Below are 27149 nucleotides of genomic sequence, written 5' to 3' on the forward strand. Positions count from 1 at the left end.
TAGTCAGTGCTAAACACTTACTAAAATGAAGGGTGACACCTTATACCTACTCTTCAATTCTTTTAAAACATAAGGTAAAATCCAAAGATGACAATTCTTTCTTGATATACAATCATGATTGTTGGATTCCCCCCACACACACACACACACAAAAACTGTAGGGAGCATCAATTCTTCAGAAAACTCTTATCTGGTTCTACACTATTCAGATCTTGCATTTGTGCATAATCACTAATACATATTGTATTTTTTCTGATCACAGTTCATAAGGTGTGTGTGTGTGTGTGTGTCTGAGGTGGGGGAGAGATTAAGTTAATCTCAGATTCTTTCACCAGACTCTAAGTGCCTGGAAAACAGACCCAGTCTATGCTTTCTTTCTGTTGTCTCATTAGTTTTTAGCCTAATGTCTAGTAAAGAATAGATATTTGAGAAAAATTACTGCTGTTCCTATCATCACATGCCTTGGTTGCTATTGTTGTAACTTTGATTGTTAGTAATTAGTCTCTATTTAACATTCCAGAATTGTGCTTTGAGAAGGAAAACACTGTGATCATTTGTGTTAATCTATCCAGCCTGGTCAAATCTGAGGCAAAGGCTCACAGGATGTGGTCATTTGTGTTGATCTATCCAGCCTGGTCAAATCTGAGGCAAAGGCTCACAAGATATTTAGAGCACTGTGAAAGCACTTGAACAGGGGCTTTCAAGGGAGGTCCAGGATGGAAAGCATACTATGTTCATTGCAAAGGCTTTGAGCTAGTGAAAGCATGTAGAATCATACACACACTCACAGGGTCTATGAAAAATTAGGGCACCTTGTTCAGGGCCCTGGGTGAGGCAAAGATTGCATATCCCTGAAGTTTATCTTACAAGTCTTTTCTTTTTTCTTTTTTTTTTTCCCTCCAGGGTTATTGCTGGGCTCCGTGCCTGCACCATGAATCCACCGCTCCTGGAGTCCATTTTCCCCCCTTTTTGTTGCCCTTGTTGTTGTAGCTTCTTTGTGGTTATTATTATTGCCATTGTTGATGTTGTTCGTTGTTGGACAGGACATAGAGAAATGGAGAGAGGAGGGGAAGATAGAGAGGGGGAGAGAAAGACAGACACCTGCAGACCTGCTTCACTGCCTGTGAAGCGACTCCCCTGCAGGTGGGGAGCCGGGGGCTCAAACCGGGATCCTTACGCGGTCCCTGCGCTCTGTGCCACATGCGCTTAACCCAATGCGCCACCGCCCGACCCTCATCTTACAAGTCTGTACTATAAGAAAGCTAAAGAAGGATTTGTGTAACCAAGAAGAAAAAGTAATAATTTTTTTAATTGGGAGGTTAATGGTTTGCCATTTTTTAATTGGCACAGTGGGTACAACTTCTCACCAATATAGATGTCTGCAAAACACTCTTACTCCCAAATTAGGTCTATCATGGTGTACCAGGACCTAAAGCCCCACCCTCTACCCCCTTTCTGCCCTTCTTCCCCAGAGTTCTTTGCTTTGGTGCAATATAGCACCACTCTAAGTCCCGCCTTTCTGTTCTTGTTTCACAATGGAATACTACTCAGCTATTAGGAATGTTGAAGTCGCCTTCTTAACCTCATTTTGGAAGAAGCTTGAAGGAATCATCTTGAGATAAACCAGAAAGAGAAGGATGAAAAAGGCCTTTTATATGTCAAAATGTACTTCCTGTCCTTGCACACCAAAGTTGTGTCTACAACAACAACAACAACGAACACTTGGCCTTTCTCTGCTTTATCCAGTGAGACTATCCCTATCTTTTCAAATAACTTAACAATTCAGATTGTCCCTCAGTGAACAACCTTGAAATCTTGCTATCCTGCAATACCCACCCCACCCCACCTTATTGCTCTTCAGTCGTGGCCCATATATGATGAGGTTTCATAATAATAACAAACATTTTTTAAAGCAAATCTGGATTCCCATCCCAGCACCACCCACTATTGCTCATGACTTCAAGAGTTACCTTGCATCCCTAAAACCTCGGTTTCCACCTCTTTAAAATGGATGTGACAATACCTTGCACACACTTGGGCTGTGAGGATTAAACAAGGCGTTAAGGATTTGGCACATAAATACACCGCATTATAAAGGCACAGGCACAGTACATTCAAGCAGCCAAGAGACCCCAGCTCTGGTCCAGGCTCTCCATCCCTGAGTCCTGTTCCTAAACTTAACCAGGCGCCTTCTCCCTTCTGGTCAGTTTTGTACAGTGAGGAGTGAGGGAGTGACTGCAGGTGGTTCCTCCTGGATGAATCCTGCATGGGATGTGTGTGTGTGGGAGGGGGCATTCCATTCCCTAGGGTGAGGATCTGCATTTTCACTTTGTTCTCGGAATCACCCTGGGCTGGAGCGCAGCACTGCCCCCAGCCCCCGCCCCTTCCCGTGGAGCCTCCCAGGGGCGAGGCCCCCTGCCTGTCCGCATCGCGGGGCGCTGGCCGCACAGCCCCGCCCCGGAGCCGCCTCGGGCCTCGCTCCTTCGCCCGTGGCGGGGCGGGCGCTGGTCACGACCGTGCAACCGCGCAGTGGCGCGCAGTGGCGGCGAGGTGGCCGCGGGCGCGGCGGGGCGCGGCGGGGCGCGGCGGGGCGCGCTCACCCCAGCCCCGGGGAGGGAGGGCAGGGTGCGTGGGACGTGGGCAGGGCCCGGGCGGGGGCGAGGCGGGAGGAGGAGGACGCGGGGCGCCGGGCGGAGATGGGAATCCCCGGGACCGCGAGCTGAGCCGCGGAGCGCGCGGGCGGGGCGCGCGGGGGGCTGAGGAGCCTCGCGGTTCCTCCGGGAGCGCAGCACCGATCCCGAGCCACCGCCGCCGCGATGATCCCTCCGAGAGGCGCCCGAGAGGACGGCGGAGGGGACGGGCTGCCCGGCGAGGCGGCGAGCACCGAGCAGCCGCCCTCTCCTGCATCTACCAGCAGCCAGGAATCCAAGGTACCGCGCGCACTTGCCCCAAGAGACCACAAACTCTCTCGCCTCTCCCCCTTCTCTGTCCACCTTTGCGTTTCTTTGGCGCTGGTGCCTGAGGCCAGGACAAGTCCCTTATTCCACTAGGACTCGGGGGTCCCCTACCCCACTACACCCTTCTTGATACTTAATGTCCAGATGTCCAGCAGGACTTGCAGCTAAAGAGGCTCCTGGACCACGTCCCTGTGGACCCTGCATCCTCGTCCACCCCCAGCCCTGAGGTTTCCTGGGCTTCACTCCCCTGCCAACCGGCGTCATCCACATTGACTGGGGTTTCAGAGACCACTTTCTTGGGTGGTGGTGGTTTGGTGCTTCTGTGCTTTGGACCTGTTTGAGCCCAAAGCATGTGTGTTACCAGGTGGCTTCTGAAAGCAGAGAAACAGCCCTGGGATAGAGTATGCTAGGGTGCCTGTGGGCCCGCCAAGGGTTGCCTGTGACCCCAGGGTCTCATTCTGAGACCTGTCTTTGCAGATATAATAGTCATAGTAAGAAGAATAATTGGCAGAGAAAAATACCGCCTTCGCGGGAAAGTTGATGTTCTTCTAGTGGAAGTTAATACTCTCAGAACTTACAGAGGCTTCCATGAGCGTTCCACTTACACACATTCACAGAAACTAAGCCCGAAACACTTTTCCTAGTCACAATAGCACTTCCTCTGAAACTCTCATGGGTGCCAGTCTCATGAGTGGAAATCTTGGAAAAGGATCAAGTCAAATGCAGCTGCTGTCCATGAGATGCCAAATGGCAGCCCAGCTAGAGTGGATATTGTAAGGAGGAGTTTGTGGTTGTAAGGATATTTTTTCTCCCAAGCGCAGGGTTCCTGGTTCTGTACTCTAAGCAGAGTTCCTGGTTCTGTACTCTGATCTCCCTGTGAATTCTCTAGGCATCTTTGGAATGTGGGGCAGTCCTATGTAGGAGTGGAGAAAAAGGGGGTCACTGGTTTGTAGGACTGGCCACATGGAACAAAGAGAAGTTTAGTGCCTTTCCACCCACCCCTGGAGGCTTTTGCTAAATCTGGAGGGTTAGAATCATAGTTAAGTGGGTCTCAGCTTAAGTGATGCTACTCACTGTACCTTTCTCAGGCTTTGAACATTACCTCAGAAATGGAAATTCAAAACAGAGAGGATTCCCTTAGTTTTGTTTTGTTTTGATAAATATCTGACTTGGAGCTTATCCTCTTTCCTAGAACTCAAAGGGAACTGGAGGAGAGGGTAAAAGCCCTGCTTTCATGAGTCATTGTGGGCGATGCATGAAATTACTCAGTGCCATTCTGGTGTAGTGTAAAAAAGATGCCTATCTCCTTTCCCTTCCTAACATATGGACATGTGTCTGTCTCACCTTTGGTATTCCACTCCAAAGCAGTCTCACAGCCCTCATCTGCATATCACCTCTCCTCTGTCCAGAAGTTTCTGGGGGCCTTCTCATCACTGTTTATAACTGGCCATTGGTCACCTAAGTTATGGACATTGTAGAAGTAATCTAGAATAGCCAATGGATGTAGTTAAACTTAGGAATGAACTAAGTATTAAACTTTTTGAATTGAGTCTGTTGCTTTGTGCCAAGTATGTTTTCTGGAAAGTTCTGGGCATTTATATACATGGCAGCATGGTTTGAACACACTGCATGGGTTTGCTATTTATAGATATACTAATGGTCTTCTTTGATAAAATACAATCTTCCTGTATAATACCCACAATTATTCACAGTTATATCTGGGATGTAAGAGTTTCTGATTTATACACATCCATTATCTCAAACTGGTCTACACAACTGAAGTGTGTGTATGCAACCTCGATTCATTGTCATGGGTTAGGTGTCCTTCATCTGGAGAAATGGTCTATTGGGGCACATGAATCTTAGGGAATTAGATGTAAAATAGTGTGCCAAAACACTGCTTTGTTTTTATTCCGGTTATAGCCTTTGTGGTATTCTCAAAGGCATCAAAAAAGGCTAAACTGTATCTGCGGTAAGGAGGAAGAATGACATGACACAGGAGCAGAGGAGACTCCATCCATTCTCCACCAGGGATGCCACATTTGAAAGCTCACTAGCATTTCCCAAACCTTTCCAACCTGAAAATGAGAGTATAGAAAGGAGAATGTGAGTAAGACAATAGTAATCACTCCATTTCATGCTCCTCTGAAGTGGTCTGTTGGCCAAAATATCACATGGGATAAACACAGTGCAGGCATTTCTGGGCATTTCAACTTTATCTAAGAAAGACTTGATATTTTTCTCTAATTACAACAATAATTCAGTGTAGAAATTAGCTGATGGGATGGAAAAAAGAAAAGGAAAGAAAAATCAGGAACTGATCACAATCCTGAACATTTACTGATAACACTTTCATTTGTCTTTTTTTTTTTTAACCTAGCTTTATATGCACACATTAGTAAGCACCTACTGAATGCTTACTATAGGTTACCACAGCTGCACCTTTACAGTAACCCTCTGAAGGGAATGGATACTCAACAGGTTAATTGACTAAACCCCAAGTCACATAGCTAGTTGAGTGTCTCAGGAAGGACAAGAGCCCAAGTGGCCCATTTCTGCAGAGCAAACTCTCAGATGGGTACGATTTCTTATCTCCCCATGATTGGTATCTACACACGACTCCCACTACCAACTTGAGTTCTCCTCTGCCATCTTGAATTGGGTAACCAATGCCCAGTGAATCCAAATTTTATCCTGTGTTTCCACCTATCCTTCTTCATTTCTTAAATTCCACCCATAAGTGACATCCTCCAGTATGTATCCTTTTCCTTCTAACTAATCTCACTCAGCATGGTTCTTACAAAATGAGGCAAAGGAGAGAGTTTCATCATTTCTTTCAGCTGAGTAGTATTCCATTGTGTTTATATACTAGAACTTCTTAGCTTATCAACTGTCTTTGGGTATCTGGATTTCTTTTATGTTTGAGCTATTACAAGTAGTGCTGCTATGAACATAGGTCTACATAAATCTCCTTGGGTAGATGTTTTTTGTGTTCTTTGAATAAATTCCTGGGAGAGGGATTGTTAAGTCAGAGAGCAGGCTCATTTCTAATATTCTGAGGAATTTCTAATATGCTGAGATAAACAGACTGTTCTCCATAGGGGTTAAACCAATTTACATTCCCACCAGCAGTGTTAAAGGGTCCTTTACCCCCTACATACTCTTCAGCACTTGTTTCTGTCATTTCTAACGTGTGCCATTCTCACAGGTGTGGAGTGGCATCTCATTATAGTCTTCATTTCTTTGATATTCAGTGACTTTGAGCATCTTTTCATATGTCTGTTGGCCATCTGGAACTCTTCTCTGGTGAAGATTCTGTTCATGTCCACTCCCTATTTTTTAATGAAGTTGTTTAGACACGGCTTTTGTATTCCACTAAAAGTCATCTGCAGTAGGACTCTGGTCTTCTCGTCTAAGAGATCTCAGATAATAACAGTATGTGAGCTGATTAAAGAACTATGGAGGAGGACAACTAAAGGATAATTCCTGTCCAATTTCTATATGTTTACTTTTGTTACTCTTTCCTAAAAGGTGTGTTTATGGAAATATCAGAAAGATTATCACGGAGTCATGCAGGCAAAGGGATCACAGCAGAGCCTCTAGCCTAGAGGAGGCTTTAGGAGGAGGAGGATGATTCATGGCCCTGGGTTTGTCAAATATTTCTGAAAATCCATTTTTTTCTGCAGCCTTTGAAATGTTAAATCAGAACGTATTAGAACACCTGGGAGATAGCACAGTGACTGTGCAGAAGACATTTATGTCTGATGCTCCTAGACATGAGGCTCAGTCCCTAGCGCCTCCATAAGCTAGAGCTGGCGGTGCTCTGGTTAAAAAGAAAAAGACAGCACTAGAATTGGAAACAAAAAATCTCTTCTGAATATTTTTTTAAAGTTAGGGATTACTTCATTGTGGAGATTTTTTTGAACATTTATTTATGTATTTATTCCCTTTTGTTGCCCTTGTTGTTTTATTGGTGTAGTTATTATGGTCGCCCGTCCTCTTTTCCTCTTCCAGTAACAAGGGAGGAAATATCCACAAAAAAGAAAGATAACTTCAGCCTGATCCAGGAATGAAGGGGAAGGGGAGGAGGCCCTGGAACATACAGAGCAGGGCAGAGACATCCTTCTGGAGGCAGGGGTCACCCTTTGCTCTTTCTTTTTTATTTTATTATTATTTATTATTTTCTTTTTGCCTCCAGGGTTATTGCTGGAGCTTGGTGCTGCACTACGAATCCACTGCTCCTGGAGGCCCATTTTTTCCCCCATTTTGTTGCCCTTGTTGTTGTTGTTATTATTATTGTTGCCATTGGTATTATTGTTGAATAGGACAGAGAGAAATCGAGAGAGGTGGGGGAGACAGAAAAGGGGAGAGAAAGAGAGACAGCTGCAGACCTGCTTCACCTTTTGTGAAGCTACCCCTCTGCAGATGGGGAGCTGGGGGCTCAAATTGGAATCGTCAGTCGTTGCGCTTTGTGCCACCTGTGCTTAACCCACTGTGCTACCGCCTGACTCCCATGGAGATTTGTTTTATCATGAAAACTGTACGTGAAACTAGAGAAAGAAGTCTAAGAAACATCAAGTGCCCACTCATCTAATCATCTTTCATATGATCTCACTTCATCGACCCTATGACAATTACATCACACTGGATCATCACCTTAGAGTACACTCCAGATCTCAAATTATTTTACCAACAAATAATTTCAGGTCACATCTCTGAAAGTTATGAAAATTTTTGCTGACAATAGTATGATCTCATTATCACATATTCCAAGCATTTAATATAAAAGCTGAGTATAAGTTTTGGAGGTTCATGAATGATTTTTAGAAGTTAGGTGTGTGGGGGGAGTCGGGCGGTAGTGCAGTGGGTTAAGCGCACATGGCGCAAAGCACAAGGACCAGTGTAAGGATCTGGTTGGAGCCCCGGCTCCCCACCTGCAGGGGAGTCGCTTCACAGGCAGTGAAGCAGGTCTGCAGGTGTCTATCTTTCTCTCTCCCTCTCTGTCTTCCACTCCTCTCTCCATTTCTTTTTTTTTTAATATTTATTTTATTTATTTATTCCCTTTTGTTGCCCTTGTTGTTTTTTTTATTGTTGTAGTTATTATTGTTGTTGTCATTGTTGGATAGGACAGAGAGAAATGGAGAGAGGAGGGGAAAACAGAGGAGGAGAGAAAGATAGACACCTGCAGACCTGCTTCACCGCCCGTGAAGCGACTCCCCTGCAGGTGGGGAGCCGGGGTTCGAACCAGGATTCTTATGCCGGTCCTTGTGCTTTGCGCCACCTGCGCTTAACCTGCTGCGCTACAGCCCGACTCCCCTCTCTCCATTTCTTTCTATCTTCCCCTCCTCTCTCCATTCCTCTCTGTTCTATCCAACAACAATGGCATCAATAACAACAATAATAGTAACCACAACAATGATAAAACAACCAGGGCAACAAAAGATAAAAAAAAGAAAGAAGTTCTGTGAACAGTAGGAACTGGCATAAGTGCATATTCTGGGGAAAGTATTTAAAGTTTATATCAACTCAATAAGCTGTCCATAGCCTTCAGAGGTAATTTACATCTCTCTCTCTCTCTCTCTCTCTCTCCCCCCTTTCTCTCCCATCTTGGAAGTTGATACCCAGAGAGAGGAAATGACTTGTCTAAAAATCTAACAGAGTTATGGGAAGGGTCAGCGGAGATAGCATAATGGTTATGCAAACAGATTCTCAGTTCCCAGGTTCCGTCCCCCACACCACCATGAGCTAGAGCTGAGTAGTACTTTGTAGAAACAATAATAATTATAAAAATTGAATTTAAATATATATTTAAAAAAAAAGAGTTATGCCCTATTAAGAACCCTGAGGAAACAGCATAGTGTTTATGCAAATGACTTTCATGCCTCAGGCTCTGAGCTCCCAGATTCAGTTGCCACCATTAATATAATCCAGAGCTGAATAGACACACCTTACTAGGGAAAGAGAGAGGCAGACTGGGAGTATGGACCGACCAGTCAACGCCCATGTTCAGCGGGGAAGCAATTACAGAAGCCAGACCTTCTACCTTCTGCAACCCTCAACGACCCTGGGTCCATGCTCCCAGAGGGCTAGAGAATGGGAAAGCTACCATGGGAGGGGGTGGGTTATGGGGATTGGGTGGTGGTAATTGTGTGGAGTTGTACCCCTCCTACCTTATGTTTTTGTTCACTAATCCTTTCTTAAATAAAAAATTTTAAAAAAAATAAAGAAAGAAAAAGGAAGAGTGAGAGGGAAAACTCTATTTGGTAACGGGTAACGGGTAACGGGTCACTGGTCACTGGGGATATGGCTCAGTGGTGGAGCACAGGCCTTGCAAGGGGGAATACTGAGACTGCATAGGCCAGTCTCTTTCACCCTCTCTTTCTCACTAAGGAACCTAACATAACAACAGCAAATGTTTCTTCTGGATCATAAATACCTCTAAGTAGAGGTCTGAGACATCCTTATTTTAAGAAAGCTCCTGTAATGAGTGCATTGTTTAGCCAAGTTTGAGTAACTCCAGCATGAACGATATCCATTTTGCAGTCTTGAAGAAGTAAGATTCGCTCCCTGCCAATCAAAGTACTCAATGGAATAATTTATGTTTACTCTCTCATTGCCATTTCCCACCTTACTCCAGTTCAAAGAAATGGCTCTGGTTAAGGTGACCTGCTGTTGTCCTACGCCTTGCCAAAGAATTTTAATCATTACTGCCATGCAGCTGAATTGACAAAGTTGCTATGTTATTTCCATGATTGTAAAAGTACTAAATACTCCCAAGTGCAAAATTGGAAATCATAGAAAAATATGAAAGGGAAATTCACTTTCCTACTACACAATTAGGGTAAGGATTATTAGGGGTTTGTTATGTTTCTTTGTTATATAGCCTCTTTTATCAAGTAGTTGTTATTTTTTCTGGATTTTTTTTTCTTATTCAGCTATTTTTTTTTGTCTTTTTTATTTGTATAAGTTCTTTTTATACTCTGGATACAAGAGCTTGGAGAGAGAAACATTTTAACTATTTTATTTTTATTTCTTTTTATTAGTGACTTAATATTGATTTACAAATTACAAGACAACGGGGGTGGGGTGGGGATAACTCCATACCATTCCCACCACCAGAGCTCTGGATCCCCATTCCCCCACTGTAAGCTACAACAGTTCTCCTAAGGTTGCAGACAGGGGTTAACTAGTAGCTCTACAGCTGTCTTGTCTATATTTGTATATAATTACCCCCCTTTTTTTTTAAGGTTCCACCTTTTCTTCCTTTCCAAGTCGCACATGTACTGATTACTATAACCCCTCTCTATTTTCTCTTCTCCCTCTGGTTCCTGATCGAGTGGGGGTTCAGAGCCCTCTAGTAATCTTCCCCGTATCACTTCTTTCTCACTGGGAGTGTGGGTTAAAATTCTTTTTGGGGTGCAGAAGGTGGGAGTTCTTGCTTTTGTAATTGCTTCTCCACTGACCAGGGACGTTGCAGGTTGATGTATAGCCCCAGCCTGGAGAGAAACATTTTCTAATCCATAGCTTCGTGTTTTCTCTTCTTAACAGCAATTCTTAATTTGTAGCCATTATCTTATTATTTTCCCATTGTGGGTATTGATGATTTTTGTGCTATGCTTATGAAATCTTTGCCTAACTCCAAAGGCATGAAGTTATTCATCTCTAGTTACTTCTAGAAATGTTTTTGATTTTATCTCTCACATATAGCTCCATAATCCATTTGGAATTGCTTTTCGGTTATAGTGTGATATGAGGTCAATATTCACTATTACAGTGCACTTCTTTTTTTAATTTTTATTATATATATTTAAATATGTATTTATTTATTCCCTTTTGTTGCCCTTGTTGTTTTATTGTTGTGGTTATTATTATTGTTGTCATCATTGTTGGGTAGGACAGAGAGAAATGGAGACAGGAGGGGAAGACAGAGAGGGGGAGAGAAAGATAGACACCTGCAGACCTGCTTCACCGCCTATGAAGCGACTTCCTTGCAGGTGGGGAGTCCGGGGCTCAAACCGGGATCCTTATGCCGGTCCTTGCGCTTTGTGCCACCTGTGCTTAACCACTGCGCTACAGCCTGACTCCCCTACAGTGCACTTCTGCCTCTGCTATAAAGCAGGCATATTTCTAGGGTGGGGTGGTAATAGTAGGCTCAGTTGAGTGCACATGTTACCGTGTACAGGGACCCGGGTTCAAGCCCCTGGTACTCATAAACTGGGAGGATGGGGTGGGGGTGAGTTTCATGAATGGTGAAGCAGTGCTACAGGTGTCTCTCTTTCCCTCTCCCTATTTGGCCTTTCCCTCTCATTTTTTCTGTCTCTACCCAATAAATGAATAAATAAAAATATTTTTAAAAACATATATATTTCCAGTTTCTATGGAGGTTTCTTTTCTACCTTGTTGGTCTATTTGTCTATCCTTGCGCCTGTACAACATTCAAGTGGAACAGCTTTATTAAATAGGCCTTGTTACCTGGAATAGTAAGCCTTCTTGCTTTATTCTTTTTCAAAAAACAGTTCTAGCTCTTGGCATTTTACAGTCAGCTAATCAATTTCCACAAAGACAACAACTAAGGTTTTCACTGAAAGTATAATAAACTTTAAGTCCATTTGGAGAGAATGGAGTTCATACTATCAGACTTTCCAATAATATATCCGACTGCAGACTTTTTACTTTTGCGTCAGATCTCCCCAGGGTATCATTCTCTGAGAACCAAATTTCATGTTACTTCTCACTATAAGGCATCCCAGAGCAAATCTGTTATATACACTTGAACTCAAAAGTCTATGAGAAGTAGAACTTTGATTATGAATTCCTAGGGAAAATCGATCCACTGATTTGTCCACCATATGCTGTAATGAAATTCCTTTAGCATCACCCTGAGTTGGTGAAAATGTTTCTAATTCATTTCTTCTTTTTTAGAGTCCTACTGTATGTCAGCATTAAAGTCCATCCCCACTGCTTTGTCAATTTATCCTTTTAACTATTCTAAGCCATGACTATGTCCAGAATATTTTTCATCCCAAACTGAAACTCCAACCCATAGAATAACAGTGTTTTACTCTAATACCACTCTGTTTAGCTGTTGGCAATTACCATTCTTCTTTCTCTCTGCTTTGGCAGCTCCTCAAAGAGGAGTGATGTAGCATTTGTCCCATTGTGTCCAGATTTTTTTCACTTAATATAAATCTTCAAGGTCCATCTGCATTGTCATACATATTATTGATTTAAGAGATTGTAAGATAATAGGGGTATCATTCCATACAATTCCCACCACCAGAGTTCTGTGTCCCATCCCCTCTGTTGGAAACTTTATTGTTCATCCCTCTGTTGTGTATGGACCAAAATTCTTTTTGGGGGCCACAGAAAGTGGGAATTCTGGCTTCTGTAATTGCTTATCCAGTGTACATGGGCATTGCCAGGTTGGTCCATACCACAACCTGTTTCTCTGTTTCCCTAGTGAGGTAGGGCTCTGGAGAGGTGAGGTTCCAGGAAGCATTAGTGAGATCATCTGCTCTGGGAAGTCAGATGGAATCATAGTAGCATCTGGAAATTGGTGACTGAAATGTAGTAAGATGGAGAGCAAGATAAAATGTTTAATAAATAGGAACCATAATGTATGAATAGAACAGATGGAAATAGGGGCCTTAGAAGTGAAGCTAGGAAGTCTATTTTAGGAATGTTCCTAAAGGCCTATGTCTTAATAATCTTTGCTTGAGTTGATACATAACATGGGTGGTGGACTAGAAATATTGTCTGCGAAGATGGTGTCAGAGATGGGAGTAGAAATAGGAAGCAGGTTTAGGGCAGAGTTGTTTGCAAACTTGAAGAAGATATATAAATGCTATTAAATGTTTACCACAATTATCTAACCCAGGGCCTATATCTACACATGTTTAGCACAGAAGCCTGTACAACCTCAGAGGATCTCTTAGATTGAGGTCACAGTCCACAGTCACAGATAGGAACATTCTAGGCTGCACTCATTTGAGGATCAGTCTCCCTGGAGTGGTAGAGTAGGATAACTCAGCCTCCCTTCAGAGAGTGGGGCAGCCGCTACCATTGCTATTTCATAATGGGGGTATTATCCTGAAGAAGCCTACACATGGGATTATAATGATGTTCCCATTGGGTATGACCAGTGATACAGGAGAGGGATATCTATCGGAAGTCCAGGCCCATATTGTCTATGGGTAGAATCCAAGAATTCCCTTTCTAGGACCCTGGGTGATGGAATGGCCAAAAGACCATCATTAAGTTAGCCAGCATTTTGTCCTTACCAGCTTTTGTAGTCAGTTCTTTATTGGTGAGCTTAGACTTTCTCCCAGTTGTTAAAATGATGAGTATCATTTGTTGTATCCAAACCGGAATTAGATTTATGGGATCTGGCCTCAAATTAGGAAGGGAATAAATCTAGGATTTTAGTGGAGTCTTAGCCTCAAGTTTTTCTGTTTACTTGTTTGATGACTCTAACAAAGGTTGTCATATGGACAATATTGTCTTTTACTTAATATGTAGTTTTTTCCAGGTTAATCCTTGGCCAATTATGTAGTGTTTATTCTGAAGCTTATCAAGGGGGTAACAATAATGCAAAACTTAGATGCATTTAGTGTGTTGCACCAAAGTAAAGGTCTCTGGGAAAGGTGGACAGGAAGGAGGTTGGGAGTAGGGGGTCCTTTCAGGTGCTGGTACAGGATGATGGGCCTAATCTGGGAGTGAGAGTGATTTGCAAACACTTATCTTGGGGAGATGAGAGATTGTACCCATGTTCCAACAACTGTACTGTAAAACTTTAACCTCCTAATAAAAAAAATAAAGGAAACATGATAAAGAAAAGATAGCTTACTTGGAAGTGGGACTTGTTTTGTCACAAGCATTACCCAGGTTTAAGCCCAGTCTTTACCACATTGGAAGTTTCAGTCTTGTAGCATCTTTCTCTGTCTCCCTGTCTCTATCTTTCTATCTGAAAAAGTTAGCGTGGAACAGAGAAGCCCCACTGATGACATTTACAAAAAAAAAAAAAAAAGAGTTTAAAAATTTTAAATTTCTAATTTAAAGAAGATTTCTTCCTTTATGTTGTTAAATGTCTAATTTATAGTTTCATTCTTCCATTATATTTAGAAAAGTCTTCCCCACTGAAGAGTCACATCAATGTTAACCTCCATGTCTCTCTAGACCCTTAATATATACTTTTCACTTTTACTACTTTAATCCATCTGAAAATTATGTTGTTAGGTGAAATGGAAGAAATGTGTTTTTTTCCCACATGGAAAATGAGGATTTCTAAAACCATTTGTTGAATAATTCATTCATTTTTTTTTACTGATTTGAAATGTTACTTTATTATGTAATAAATGATAATATGTTCTAGGTCTTCTCCTGGAGTCATCTGTGATAATTTAATCATTTGCATTTATTACTGTATTATACTTAGACTTTACTAGCATAATGTTCAGTTATTTCCATTTTATAGCGCACTCAGTTGATAATACAATTTCTGGGAGTTTTATTTATCTAGACACCTCATTTTTCTGTTTTTCCTTTAAAATGATAGAAGTATTTAAGCAGTGAAGATTATTTTAGTGATCTTAACAAATAATGAAATATCGCATCCAGAGATAGTGTTTATATTTTTATCCACTGATATGTCTTTCATGCCACATATGCTTAAAGATATGCCGAAGACCTTTGACCCAACTCTCTGTTAGTTATTTCTTGGGTGTTTTTTGCTTCTGGTTGCTACTGTGAATGTCTCTTTTATATATTCTAACTGTAGAAAAATGTTATACCAATCCCATAATCCAATATCTTTCACATTACCTTATCCTATTAATTAATTAAGAATCAATGTTGTTTACTGGCTGAACATATGTATGTATTCCAGAGTAAACACAGCTGTATTCAATCCCAGATGCTACTTTAGAATGCTATATAACATTTTCCCCTGTCTATCACTTAGCAAAGTCTGCATAGTAATGCCCTTCCCCAGCATTGTCACTATGCCTAAATTCATTAGTGTTTGCTAAGTGATTAGCATGGTACCTGGAACATAGTAAGTGTTAGCTGGCTATTTTTATCTGATTCTAGCAATATCTGCTGTAATCATCTTGCTGCTGTCTTTGGAAGGCAGGGTGTGGAAGTGGGGATGTAGGGTTCTGAGGTTTCATACATACATGATATCAATGTCCAGGCACCTTCTCACAGTCAGTTTTCTCATGTGTCTGTTTTAGAAAGAGAGGATGGAGAGAGGAGGTGCAGTACCTTTCCACCATTCATATACATTCACCAATGCTGTCCATGGCGCTCCCTCTAAAGTGGTGCTGGGACTCAAACTCAGAACGTGGATTGCATAGTGAGACTTACGCCCCATCAGCTGAGCTATCTCTCCTTACCACCACCAAGCCCACCCTGCTCTGACTTGCTTTAAATGCCACCAATGTTTTGTTCTGAGGGTAGTGCTGTGTAGTGTGCTAAGAGGTCGCCTCTAGTCTCATATGTCTCAAACCATTCTGGATGCCACTGCAAATGTACAGTCAAATTGAGAGATCTAAGGTGATTCTTTATAAATTCAGCTTCAAGACACATTCAGGTCCAACCAAATCATCTCTGGAGATTTCTTCCTGCATGAATTTTGAGTTTCCTATTCACAGTCACAATTAAATTGAGAAGCCCTTCTTGTGTTAAGATGGGTACTGTGCTCAGCTTACTAAGAATTTCCATCAGAACTGGATGTGAAGTTGTTTCCATTGAATTTTTTTTGGCAAATATCAGGGTGATCATGTGATGTTTTTTATCCTTTGGCTTCTTTATGTGATGGATTATATTAATAGATAGCCTAACCCTTCTTAGATTCTTGGAAAAGATCTTACTTGGCCAGAGGGATTTTCTTTTAATAAACTGCTGGGTTTTTATTGCCAATACTTTATTATTTTTACATGTATGTCTAGAAAAGAGACTGCTCTATAACTGTCACTTTATGTCCTGGGTCAGATTTTATTTTTAAAAACATGCCAAGTTTTAAAAAATAATTTGGGAGGAGGTCCACAGTTTTTTTTTTCCTTGAAATCATTCATAGAACTCAGATCTTTTTGAGGGGATTAAAAAACCACTAATAATATCTAAGCCTCATAGCTATATGAAAATTAATTTGAAGATAGTTCCTATTAGCTAGTTCTATTATTTTTTAAATTTAATTGGATTCATTTCACATATGAGACAGAGAGAGAGAGATCCAGATGAGAGACAGAATGAGAGAGAAGCCAGAGCACCACTCTGGTACACAGGGTGTTGGGAATCAAACCTGGAGCTTCCGGTATGTAGGTACTGTGCTCCATTGCCTGAGCTGTCTCCCCAGTATCTCTCCTTTTTTCTGTAGTTGGCTTGGATCCCATTGGCTAGCTTGCCTTTTGCCAGAAACATATCTATGCCATTTAATTTTCAAAATAACTCTGGAGGGTGACAGCCCTGAGACCTTCTTTCAAGTCTGTCCTTTTTTAGTCTTTCTAGCAACATTCCCATGTGCTACTAGTCTATGTATCACCTCCTTTCGTATTTACCTGCTATATCTAACATGACCTTTAGATCTGGGTTGGAATCAGGAAAGCAGTACACCTATACACAAACACTTGTATTTCTACTTTACAAAGAGAAAGAACTGTGTCCCCACTCTTACAATCTTTAGATTTTCTTCCTGCTACCATAGTCCTCCCTTTCTGATTCTTCTGGCTCTCACTGCTTCCTCCATCCATCATTCAAACAGTGATTTCCCCCTTGCATTCTGTTCTCAGACTTTAACTTTCTCACTGTCCATGCTCTTTCTTGGTCGACACTGGTACATTTTACTTATTCTTTCTGTTTAATCCAACAGCTGATAACTCCCCAGTCTGAATCCAACCCATAATCTCTCATCTGAGCTCCAGACCGATTTATCTAGCATCCAGCTAGCTCCCTTTTAGACAACCAGTCCAAATTCACTCTTCCTTTAGTGTATAAACTCAGTGTGAAATGCCAGTCCAGTGGTGTGTGTGTGTGTGTGTGTGTGTGTGTGTGTGTGTGTGTGTGTTCTTCTTGTGTCCTCATCCATACATGGCATCATGCATAAAGCCAACCAAATCAGAAAACCAAGTCATTCTGTGTCACTACCAAGGTAAAGAAGTTCTTGGGTGAACAGAAACAAGATGTCCCATGACTTCTAGAGGATGCTTCATGTATGAGAAAATGAAACTGCCCTCTTCCTAGTGGCTCCACAGGTGAAGTTTCGGCATGCTTTTCTCAAGTCTGGGAGCAGCTGTTGCTACAGGATGCAGGACCAAGGTCAAGCTCAAGAGAAAGGAGTGGAAACAAAGGACCCATCACACCCTGGGGCCCCAGGAGTCTATTGCTCTCTGACCCTCTAAGCTGACGTGATGTAAGTTGCCAATAGAAGCACAGAAATTGCCCCCTTTTTCACTCTGGTTTTGTCCCCAGACATGTCTACGCATCTTCTACCCCAACCCTGCCTGCTACCCTTCTGGCATGTCTGTCAGTCAGTACCTCTTACCCCTCCCTGATGTGTCATCCATTCTTTCTCTGACACGAATTCCTTCTCTATAGTCTTAGGAGCAGTGACTCCATTCTCTTTCATTACGTTTAGTGGTTGGGGATGCCCCCTTAGTGTAGATAAAATATTTATATTTCTGTTTTTCAGTGTGTTTTTGTTTTTGTTTTTGATTTTGCTGACTGATTGGCCTGGTAGTTCATTAAATTTTTGGCTTAATTTTTCTGGTTTCTGACTGTATTTCTTTTAAGTCAGTTCTTTAAGTGAGTTTCTGTATTCCTGATAGTTTTGGTATTTCTTAATTCTTGCTTAAAAGGAAGTTGACTAAGATGAAGTTACTGGCATGAATTTGTCTAAATAACACATTTTTATTGTATGCTCAAGATGTTGATCGGTTTGCCGGTGATCACTCCCAGTGAACTTGATATTCTAATTCCAAAATATAAGATTTAAACATTGTCAATTGTAAGGTGTGAGATTTCTTCTCTTTTTCCTCCCTTTTACTCTCACCAGGGTTTTCACTGGGGCTCAGTAATGGCATTATATGTCCACCACTCCCAGTGGCCATATTTTTCTTTCTTTCTATTTTTTTCATTCTATTTTATTCATTAGTACAGAGAGAAATTGAGAGGGAAGGGGTGTTAGAGAGGGAGAAGGATAGACACGTGTAGACCTGCTTCACTCATGAAGCACCCCCACACACACACACCTGTAGGTGGAGAGTGGCACTTGAACCCAGGTCCTTGCTGCATGGTAATATATGCACTTAATCAGGTGGCCCACCACTGGGCCCAGGAGTGTTTTTTTTTTTTTTGTTCCTACCAGCTGTATTGGACTCTGGTTCCTCTACTCTGCTATGTAGCCTGTAAGTGAAAGTGATCAAATGAATATTCCATGAATAATTTGGATAAAGCAGAAAAGGTGGGATTTAGAGGGAGGAAAAAACATATCCAATTTACAAATTAAAATATGAACTGTATATCTCTTACCCTGAATACAAGAAAGAACAGAATGCAGAAGCAGGAGGCTTCCTGTCAGATCACAGATCAACCCACTGACTCCTTCAAATATGTCTTAGTCAACTGGGGGTGAAGAAATACCTTCGTCTTGGATCTCATACACCCAAAGTGGTCTAGAGTTTCGTGGATTCTTTTAAACTCGTCTGAGAAAGAATATACATTGCTTCATAAGTGATTTGTTTGTTTGCTGTTGCGGTTAGAATTATTTTAGCAAAGCTCCATTCACAGACTGTTTAAAGGGTGGCCTTTGGAGAGCTACCAGAGGTTTGGAAAACAAAATCACGATACTCTGATTTACAATTTAACATTAAATTGAAGGCAGGAGATATTTCAAGCTTGTTTGTCAGGAGCCAAGAAAAAAATTCCAAGCCACCTTGCTTGATGGCAGGACCCTGCAGATTCTTCATAGAGCATCATGTGTTTGTGCTTATCTACAGTCTACTTAGAGAGCTGCACAGGGAATCTGAGTCCACGCTTAAATCCTCCTGAATCTATAGGAGCAGCTGGGAAACAGAGAAAGGCCCAGGGGGAGAACTACCATTTTGATCTCATTCTCAATGATCAGGTTAAATTTCACCTGCTGATTTATAAACCTTTTACTAAGACTCTGTTAGTAACATCTATGCAATGTCTTAAAGAACAGGGTAAAAAGAAAGGGGGGGAAGAGAGGAAGAAATAAAAAGGAAGGACAGAAAAGGGGAAATAGGGAGAGAGAAAAAGGAAGGAGGAACAGGGAGTCGGGCGGCAGCACAGCAGGTTAAGTGCAGGTGGTGCAAAGCGCAAGGCCAGGCTGAAGGATCCGGGTTCCAGCCCTGGCTCTCCACCTGCAGGGGAGTCACTTCACAGGTGGGGAAGCAGGTCTGCAGGTGTCTGTCTTTCCCTCCCTATCTCTGTCTTCCTCTCTTCTCTTCATGTCTCTGTAAAAAAAAAGAAGAAGAAGAATAAAAAGGAAGGAGGAACGAAAGTATAAGGAGAGAAGGAAAAAAAAGAGGGAAAATAAAGCAGTCAAGCTTTCAAATCATATAGCATCAACTTTGAGGAATTCACCTCCTGCAGACTGTAGTGGTATCCGCCAGAGGCGAGTAAGTTGCATTTTTATTGCTCTAGTCTCTCTCAGCTTGAATCACAATCTCATCTCTCTCAGCTTGAGTCACAATCTCTAGAAGCAGAACCTGCGTGAAGTGCAGAAGCATGGGCTGCACTGAGGGTCTGCTCCAAGGAGGAAGGACTGGAGAAAGAGCTCAGCAGATAAGAGCTTGGTCTGATCTGCTGTGTGATTCCAGTTGGACATAGTGTTGGCCCTGTTAAGGCAATGTTAACAGCTCTGTATCCATGGGTATGTGGGCCTGGAAGTGAGAAGAGTGGGTTACAGGGTTACATAATCTCCCGATGAAGCCAGTAGCCATTAGCTGAAGGGAAGCCCTTGAAGAAAGGACCTCACCCAAGAGGATGGGGTAGCACACAACACAGGGTTTCTACCTCTATTTCTTTCTTTTTTCTTCTTCTTATTTTTTTACTAGTGATTTAGTATTTATTTACAAATCCTTAATATAATTCCACATCCTTCCCACCACCAGAGTTCTGTATCACCACCCCCCTCCATTGGAAACAACAGTAGTTCTCCAAGGTCACAGATATGGGTTGACAATTATTCCTATAACTGTATTCATATATATTTGCCCCCTTTTTTCTAAGGTCCTGCCTTCTCTTCCTAAGTCACACCTCTACCTAGTGCTACATCCAAGTGTCCTTCTTTTTTTCCTCTTCTCTCTCAGGGTTCTGATGGGATTGTAGTTCAGATCCCCCCTGGTCATCTTCCCCTAACATTTCTCCTCCTCTGAAAGTATGGAACAAAATTACTTGGGGTGCAGAAGGTGGGAGATGTGGCTTCTGTAATTACTTCTCTGCTAGACATAGGTGTTGGCAGGTGGATCCATACTCCCAGCCTGTTTCTTTCTTTCTTTCCATAATGGGGGTAGAGCTCTGGAGAGGTCAGGTTGTGGGATACCTTGGTGAGGTCGTCTGTCTAGGCAAGTCAGGATTGGAATCATGATGGTATCTGCAATTTGGTGTCTGAAAGGCAGTAATGTATAAAGCAGGACAAAATATTTAATAAATCGGAACCAAAAAGTAGGAATGGAACAGGTGAGTATAGGGATTTTAAGATGGAAAGAAGCTAGGAAGTCTATTTTAGGTATGTTCCTAGAGATTCATGACTTCAGTGATTTTTGCTTGAGCTTGACAGCTAGCATGCAGGTGGACTAAAAGTATTATTTGGTAAGTGGTGTCAGAGTTGCAAATAGGACTAGAAAGCTGGATTAGGGCAGAAAGTAGCTCCCAAACTTGAAGAAAGCACATAATACTATTAACTGTTTACCACATCAATCAAGGGCCCATGTCTATTCATATTTAGCACAGGAACCTGTATAATCTCCGTGAGTCCCTGTCAGCTTGAGCTCAAAGTCCATGGTCACAGTTAGGAACATTCTAGGCTGCACTCATTTCAGGACCAGCCTTCCTTGGGTGTCAGAGTAGGCTGACCCAGCCTCCCTTCAGAGAGTGGGGCAGTCCTTACCACTACTACTTTATAATTAGGACCAAGTCCTGGAGCCTCTGAAGGGGCTATGATGACATTCTAATGGATGTGACCAGTGATGGCAGAGATGGATCTGTTAGAGGTCTAGGCCTATCATATTTGTGGGGCACCCAAGAATTCCCTCAGTAGGGCCCCAAGTGATGGGCTAACCTATCTACCTGTATTTCATTTCTTGTGCTCTTCAATTCAAATTTTTGCCAAATGTTTTGATAAAAAGAGTAAGGAGTTATATTGGGGGCAAAAAAGTTGAAAGACAGATGACAGAGGATCTAGTGGGGGTTGTATTGTTATATGGAAAACTGGGGAATGTTATGCATGTACAAAATATTGTATTCACTGTCGAATGTAAAACATTAATACCCCAATAAATAAATAAGTTAAAAAGTTGAAAGACACCCAGTGAAATCAGAGCTTTTCACCATGAGGACTGGTTGCTTAACTCTGATGTGATTTCCAGTTGGGTCCTTAAGTGCTTAGAGCCAAATCCATGCAGGAAGTATGTCTTGTGTCTTGTGTGGAGACACAAGCTTCCTGTATTGTCCATGCTTCTTTATAGCCTCCTATGGGACTCCTTTAAAGAAACCTGTCAGTCATTTCTTGTGGGTGGTACTGTTTACTGACATGTGATTGTCTTTTTGTTAGTTCTGTATGAATCATTCTATTACAGTCTGGAAGGCCACAGAATTTTACAGGTGGTGGTGCCTTTCCTTCCCATCAGGTCTTTCTTTCTTTTTTTAAAGATTTTAAAAATATTTATTTATTTCCTTTTTGTTGCCCTTGTTGTTTTTATTGTTGTTATAGTTATTACTGTTGTTGTTATCGATGTCCTTGTCGTTGGATAGGACAGAGAGAAATGGAGAGAGAAGGGGAAGACAGAGAGGGGGAGAGAAAGACAGACACCTGCAGACCTGCCTCACTCCCTGTGAAGTGACTCCCCTGCAGGTGGGGAGCCGGGGGCTGGAACGGGATCTTCATGCTGGGTCCTTGTGCTTAGTGCCACATGTGCTTAACCTGCTGCACTACTGCCTGACTCCCTCCATCAGGTTTTTCGAATGCCCTTTTTGAACCTTTTCACCTTAAACTGCCTTTTTCTTAAACAAAAAAGTGTATTTAAACTATTTAAAAAATTAAAACTTTTTTGAACATATATGAAAGTAGGTACTTTGGGCACCAACACACCACTGCATCCCACAGTAAGATAATTAGGAACCTTGATCTTGGAGGAAGTATGGTGACTAATTTTATACCCCATTTTTCCCCAAACATTTTTTTGCCTCCAGGGTTATCACTGGGGTTCAGTGCCTGTACTATGAATCCACTGCTCCTGGGGGCTATTTTTTCCCCCTTTGTTGCCTTGTTGTTTATCATCGTTGTTGTTATTGTTGTTGTTGTTGCTGCTGTCACTGTTGTTGGATAGGACAGAGAGAAATCGGAGAGGAGGGAAAGACAGGGAGTGGGAGAGAAAGATGGACACCTGCAGACCTGCTTCACCGCCTGTGAAGCAACACCCTGCAGGTGGGGGGCCTGGAGCTCGAACAGGTGTCCCTGTGCTGGTCCTTGCGCTTCACGCCTTATGCGTTTATTCCACTGCACTGCTGCCTTCCCCCTTCCCCAAACTTTTGAGGAGATGAACAGTGCATGGTGAGATTTCAGTTGGCCAATTTAAATTGTAGAAATGGCTGGAGAACTGGTGACCCAGTTGCCTTGCTCCTCCAAGACAGCCTTAATGATCTTGTTCTCTAATGGGGTTAGAATTGAACTTTAGAATCTCTGAGCCCCAAAACAACCTGCTGTTAGAGGATAACTAACTCTCAACTCTTGAAAAACTTTTAGCTCAATTGGTCCATATACATTTTTTTTTTTAAAGAAAAGTTTCCCCAGCCGACTTGAAAGTCATGGACAAACTAAAGTAGAGACTTGAAATTAACCTAGGTTTAGTGAGCTTTGCAAGTCCACTGACAAGTCTGAGAGTCACATGCTCCCTTGGAAGATGGGGGATTCATCTTCAAATACTTTGAGAACCATTGGGAGAAACGGATAAGGGCAAGGGAAGGATTCTTGTGGATGAAGACTATGAAGACAAGGGGCCCGGTGGTGGCGCCCCTGGTTGAGTGCACATCATGATGCGCGAGGACCCAGATTCGAACCCCTGGTCCCCATCTGCAGGGGGAAAGCTTTACAGGTCGTGAAGCTGGGCTGCAGGTGTCTCTCTCCCTCTGTGTCTCCCCCTTCCCTCTCAATTTTGGGCCATCTCTACTATCCAATAAGCAAATAAAGATAAAAAAATTTTAAATGACTATGAAGACAATAGAGAATATAGCAAATCCACATAGACCCATATAAGATTAAGCCAATAAGGGATTTATTTAGAAAGTACAATTATGAAGAAGTGATTCTAATCAAGAGAATAGGCAAAGTCCAAGTCTGCAATCAAGTCACCTAAGACCACCATCTGTGAGGATAGGTCCAATATCCCAAACCAAGAGGAACGTGCTGTGGAGAAGGCGATCCAGCAAGAGCAAGAGCGCGAGCTGCTCTCTCCTCCTTTTACGCATTCCCTCTATGTCTCCTCCTCTAGCAGATGTCATCACTCATATGCTAATAGTCCCAAACTCCTGTTGGGGTCACAACAACAGAGGTTTAAGGAAGTAAAGCAACAGAGTAGTATTGAAAGCCCTTGAGAAACTTTCATGTTCCAGACCTACTACTAAGCAAATTCATTATCTCTTCCCCTGAAAGGTGCACAGTTGCTGGAGTTGAGAGATAAGTAGATGGTATGTGTCAATCAAACTGAGGCCACCTGAGTCCAGAATCTGGGCTATCATGTTCCAGCTTCAGATAGATAAGCAAACATGGAAATCTCCATAAGTAGATATATTTTATATATATAGCGTGGTAATGGCTGTCTACTGTCAAATGCTTACTTGTCCAGTTGTTATACAGTTACTTGAGAGTGCTTGTGAATCAGTTTGAATCCTAGTGCACAGAAAATAGAATGTGAAACGAACATCAGAGATCACCACAGACAACTTCATGACTTAAGGTCTTGAGGATCTGAGGCTGAGAGAGAGGGTTTTACTTTTCCCAATTACACAAATACCATAGACACATTCAAGTTAGATTGGGAAGTCTTACAATGATCTTCAAGGAATTCTGTAAGACAGTTGGCTGAAAAGTTGCTGAATGCTTCTGAGAATCACCCGGGGACCTATAAAACAGATTTCCATGTCCTCCAGAGTTTCTTCTCTAGTATGTCCAGAGTGAGGACTGAGATTTGCAGTTCTTACCAAGATACAGAGAATGCAATTTGGGGAGGTAACTACCTATTCTTTATGTCTTTTTTGTGGTACCCATACCCTTTATTATTTTGTTGGCTGTAACTCAATACCAGGGGTTATCTTTTCTAAGTATTTAGGGGTTTATTTGTGTGTTTGTTTATTCAATAGGGCAGAGGAAATTGAGAGAGAAGGGGGAGAAAGACAAGTACCTGCAGCATTACTTAACCACATGTTGAACCCCCCCACCCCCCAGCCCCCACCCCCCGTAGATGAGAACCATGGCCTGAGTCTTTGCATATTGTATTATGGGCACTCAACCAGGCACACCATCACCCTGCCCAGGGATTCTATTAACTCAAGGCAGTCTCCATGTACGTAAGGGCTGTATATGCTGTTACCCAAAGATGACCAGAATTAACTCAGCAGACAAGAAGAGAAGGACTAGACTCTCTCCTCCACACACCTGCCTCCTCCCTGAGCTGTGAACTTGAGTAGAGAAGGCAAAAGAAGTCAGCATCACACCCACACCTATGGACATCTTATCTTTGACAAAGGTGCCCAGACTATTAAATGGGGAAAGCAGAGTCTCTTCAACAAATGGTGTTGGAAAAAATGAGTTGAAATATGTAGAAGAATGAAATTGAACCACGATATTTCACCAAATACAGAAGTAAATTCCAAGTGGATCAAGGACTTGGATGTTAGACCACAAACGATCAGGTACTTAGAGGAAAATATTGGCAGAACTGTTTTCCGCATATATTTTAAAGACATCTTCAGTGAAATGAATCCAATTACAAAGAATACTAAGGCAAGTATAAACCTATGGGACTAGATCAAATTAAAAAACTTCTGCACAGCAAAAGGAACCACTACCCAAACCAAGAGACTCCTCACAGAATGGGAGAATATCGTTACATGCCATACATCAGACAAGAGTTTAATAACTAACATATATAAAGAGCTTGCCAAACTCAACAACAAGAAAACAAAAAACCCCATCCAAAAATGGGGAGAGTACATGGACAGAATATTCACCATGGAAGAGATCCAAAAGCCTGAGAAACACATGAATAAATGCTCCAAGTCTTTGTCAGAGAAATACAAATAAAAACAATAATGAGATGCCACTTTACTCCTGTGAGAATGTCATGCATCAGAAAAGGTAACAGCAGCAAATGCTGGAGAGGTTGTGGGGACAAAGGAACCCTCCTGCACTGCTGGTGGGAATGTCAATTGGTCCAACCTCTGTGGAGAACAGTCTGGAAAACTCTCAGAAGGCTAGAAATGGACCTACCCTATGACCCTGCAATTCCTCCCCTGGGGATATATCCTAAGGAACCTAACACACCCATCCAAAAAGATCTGTGGACACATATATTCTTAGCAGCACAATCAAACACCTGGAAGCAACCCAGGTGTCCAACAATAGATGAGTGATTGAGCAAGTTGTGGTCTATATACACAATGGAATACTACTCAGCTATAAAAAATGGTAACTTCACCATTTTCAGCCGATCTTGGATGGACCTTGAAAAATTCATGTTAAGTGAAATAAGTCAGAAATAGAAGGATGAATATGGGATGATCTAACTCTCAGGTAGAAGTTGAAAAACAAGATCAGAAGAGAAAACACAAATAGAACCTGAACTGGAATTGGCATATTGCACCAAAGTAAAAGACTCTGGGATGTGTGTGGGAGAATACAGGTCCAAGAAGGATGACAGAGGACCTAGTAGGGGTTGTATTGTTATATGGAAAACTGGGAAATGTTATGCATGTACAAAATATTGTATTTATTGTTGAATGCAAAACATTAATTCCACAATAAAGAAATTTAATAATAAAAAGTATCAAAAAATAGAAATCAGATAGATGCTCGAGACCAACTTGCACAAACCTCAAAGCAATTTTTTTGTTGTTGTTCATTTTGAAACAACTGGAAAACCAAGCCTCTGAAAGGATTATTGTCCCAAATTTTTGAGTTACATTGGTTTGTGAAAAATTGTCTCTGTCCCCTCTGAAATGAAGGAACTAACTGAAGGTTCACAAAGAAGACAAGAGGAAACTCCCAGCTTTGTATTTCCTTGGCAAGGATTTCACACTTGAGAATAGACTCCAGTCCATACACAGCATGAGTCTTCTCCTGAATATTCCTAGAGGTTTTTTTTTTATGCTCAGAAAGTCTGTGTTCCTTTAAAACTCATTAACTTAGAAATGCAGTAAGTTGCATCACTTCCTAAACCTTGAAGAAAGCTACCTTAAGGACCTGCATTGAAAATAACAAGTGTGTCATATTGGAGTTATAGTTAGACTACTTCAGGGAACGCAAGAAGGCTGTAGTGGCTGCTTTAGTGATATGAATGGAAATGAGGCTGGGAGAGCAGCAGCCATGCACAGCAGTGGGATTCCACCTGCTTCTGTCTGTCTACTGAGAAGGAGGAAAACTGGATTCTCCCGTCAGTCACGTCACAGCAACCAAAGTCAGCTGCCTAGCTCATGGTGTCTAGTACAAAATGAGAATCAGGGCCCCTTGTTCAACAATTGCTGAGAATTTCAAGACAGCAATAGCAGAGAATTAAAGAAAACACGGGGTCTTCTAACTGCAGGTGCAGTGCACCCCAGCCAGTTTGCGTGCTCCCAGGGTTATCGCCGGGGCTTGGTGCCTGAACTAGAAATCTGCTGCTCCTGTGGCCATTTTTTCTATTTTTTTTTTTCAGTAAGGACAGAGAGAAATTGAGAGAGGGGGAGGAGATAAAGATA

At 42.1% G+C, this 27149-nt stretch overlaps 1 protein-coding gene across 4 annotated transcripts in view; it reads left to right on the forward strand.

Annotated features, from left to right (window-relative positions):
* Positions 1-2241: 2241 nt before the first annotated feature.
* Positions 2242-27149, forward strand: part of STAC (SH3 and cysteine rich domain) — a 172048-nt gene continuing 147140 nt past the window's right edge. The window contains exons 1-2 of one of the 4 annotated variants that reach the window (XM_060180562.1): positions 2242-2557; positions 2609-2930. In XM_060180562.1, coding sequence (XP_060036545.1) covers positions 2267-2557; positions 2609-2930 — 613 coding nt within the window. In that variant the 5' untranslated portion in view covers positions 2242-2266. Of the gene's footprint in view, positions 2558-2608; positions 2931-27149 lie in introns of those variants that run through there. The other 3 variants (XM_060180564.1, XM_007517048.3, XM_060180563.1) reach the window with 3 other exon arrangements.

The sequence above is a fragment of the Erinaceus europaeus genome, chromosome 21, assembly GCF_950295315.1.
Source record: "Erinaceus europaeus chromosome 21, mEriEur2.1, whole genome shotgun sequence".
NCBI classification, from domain to species: Eukaryota; Metazoa; Chordata; class Mammalia; order Eulipotyphla; family Erinaceidae; genus Erinaceus; species Erinaceus europaeus.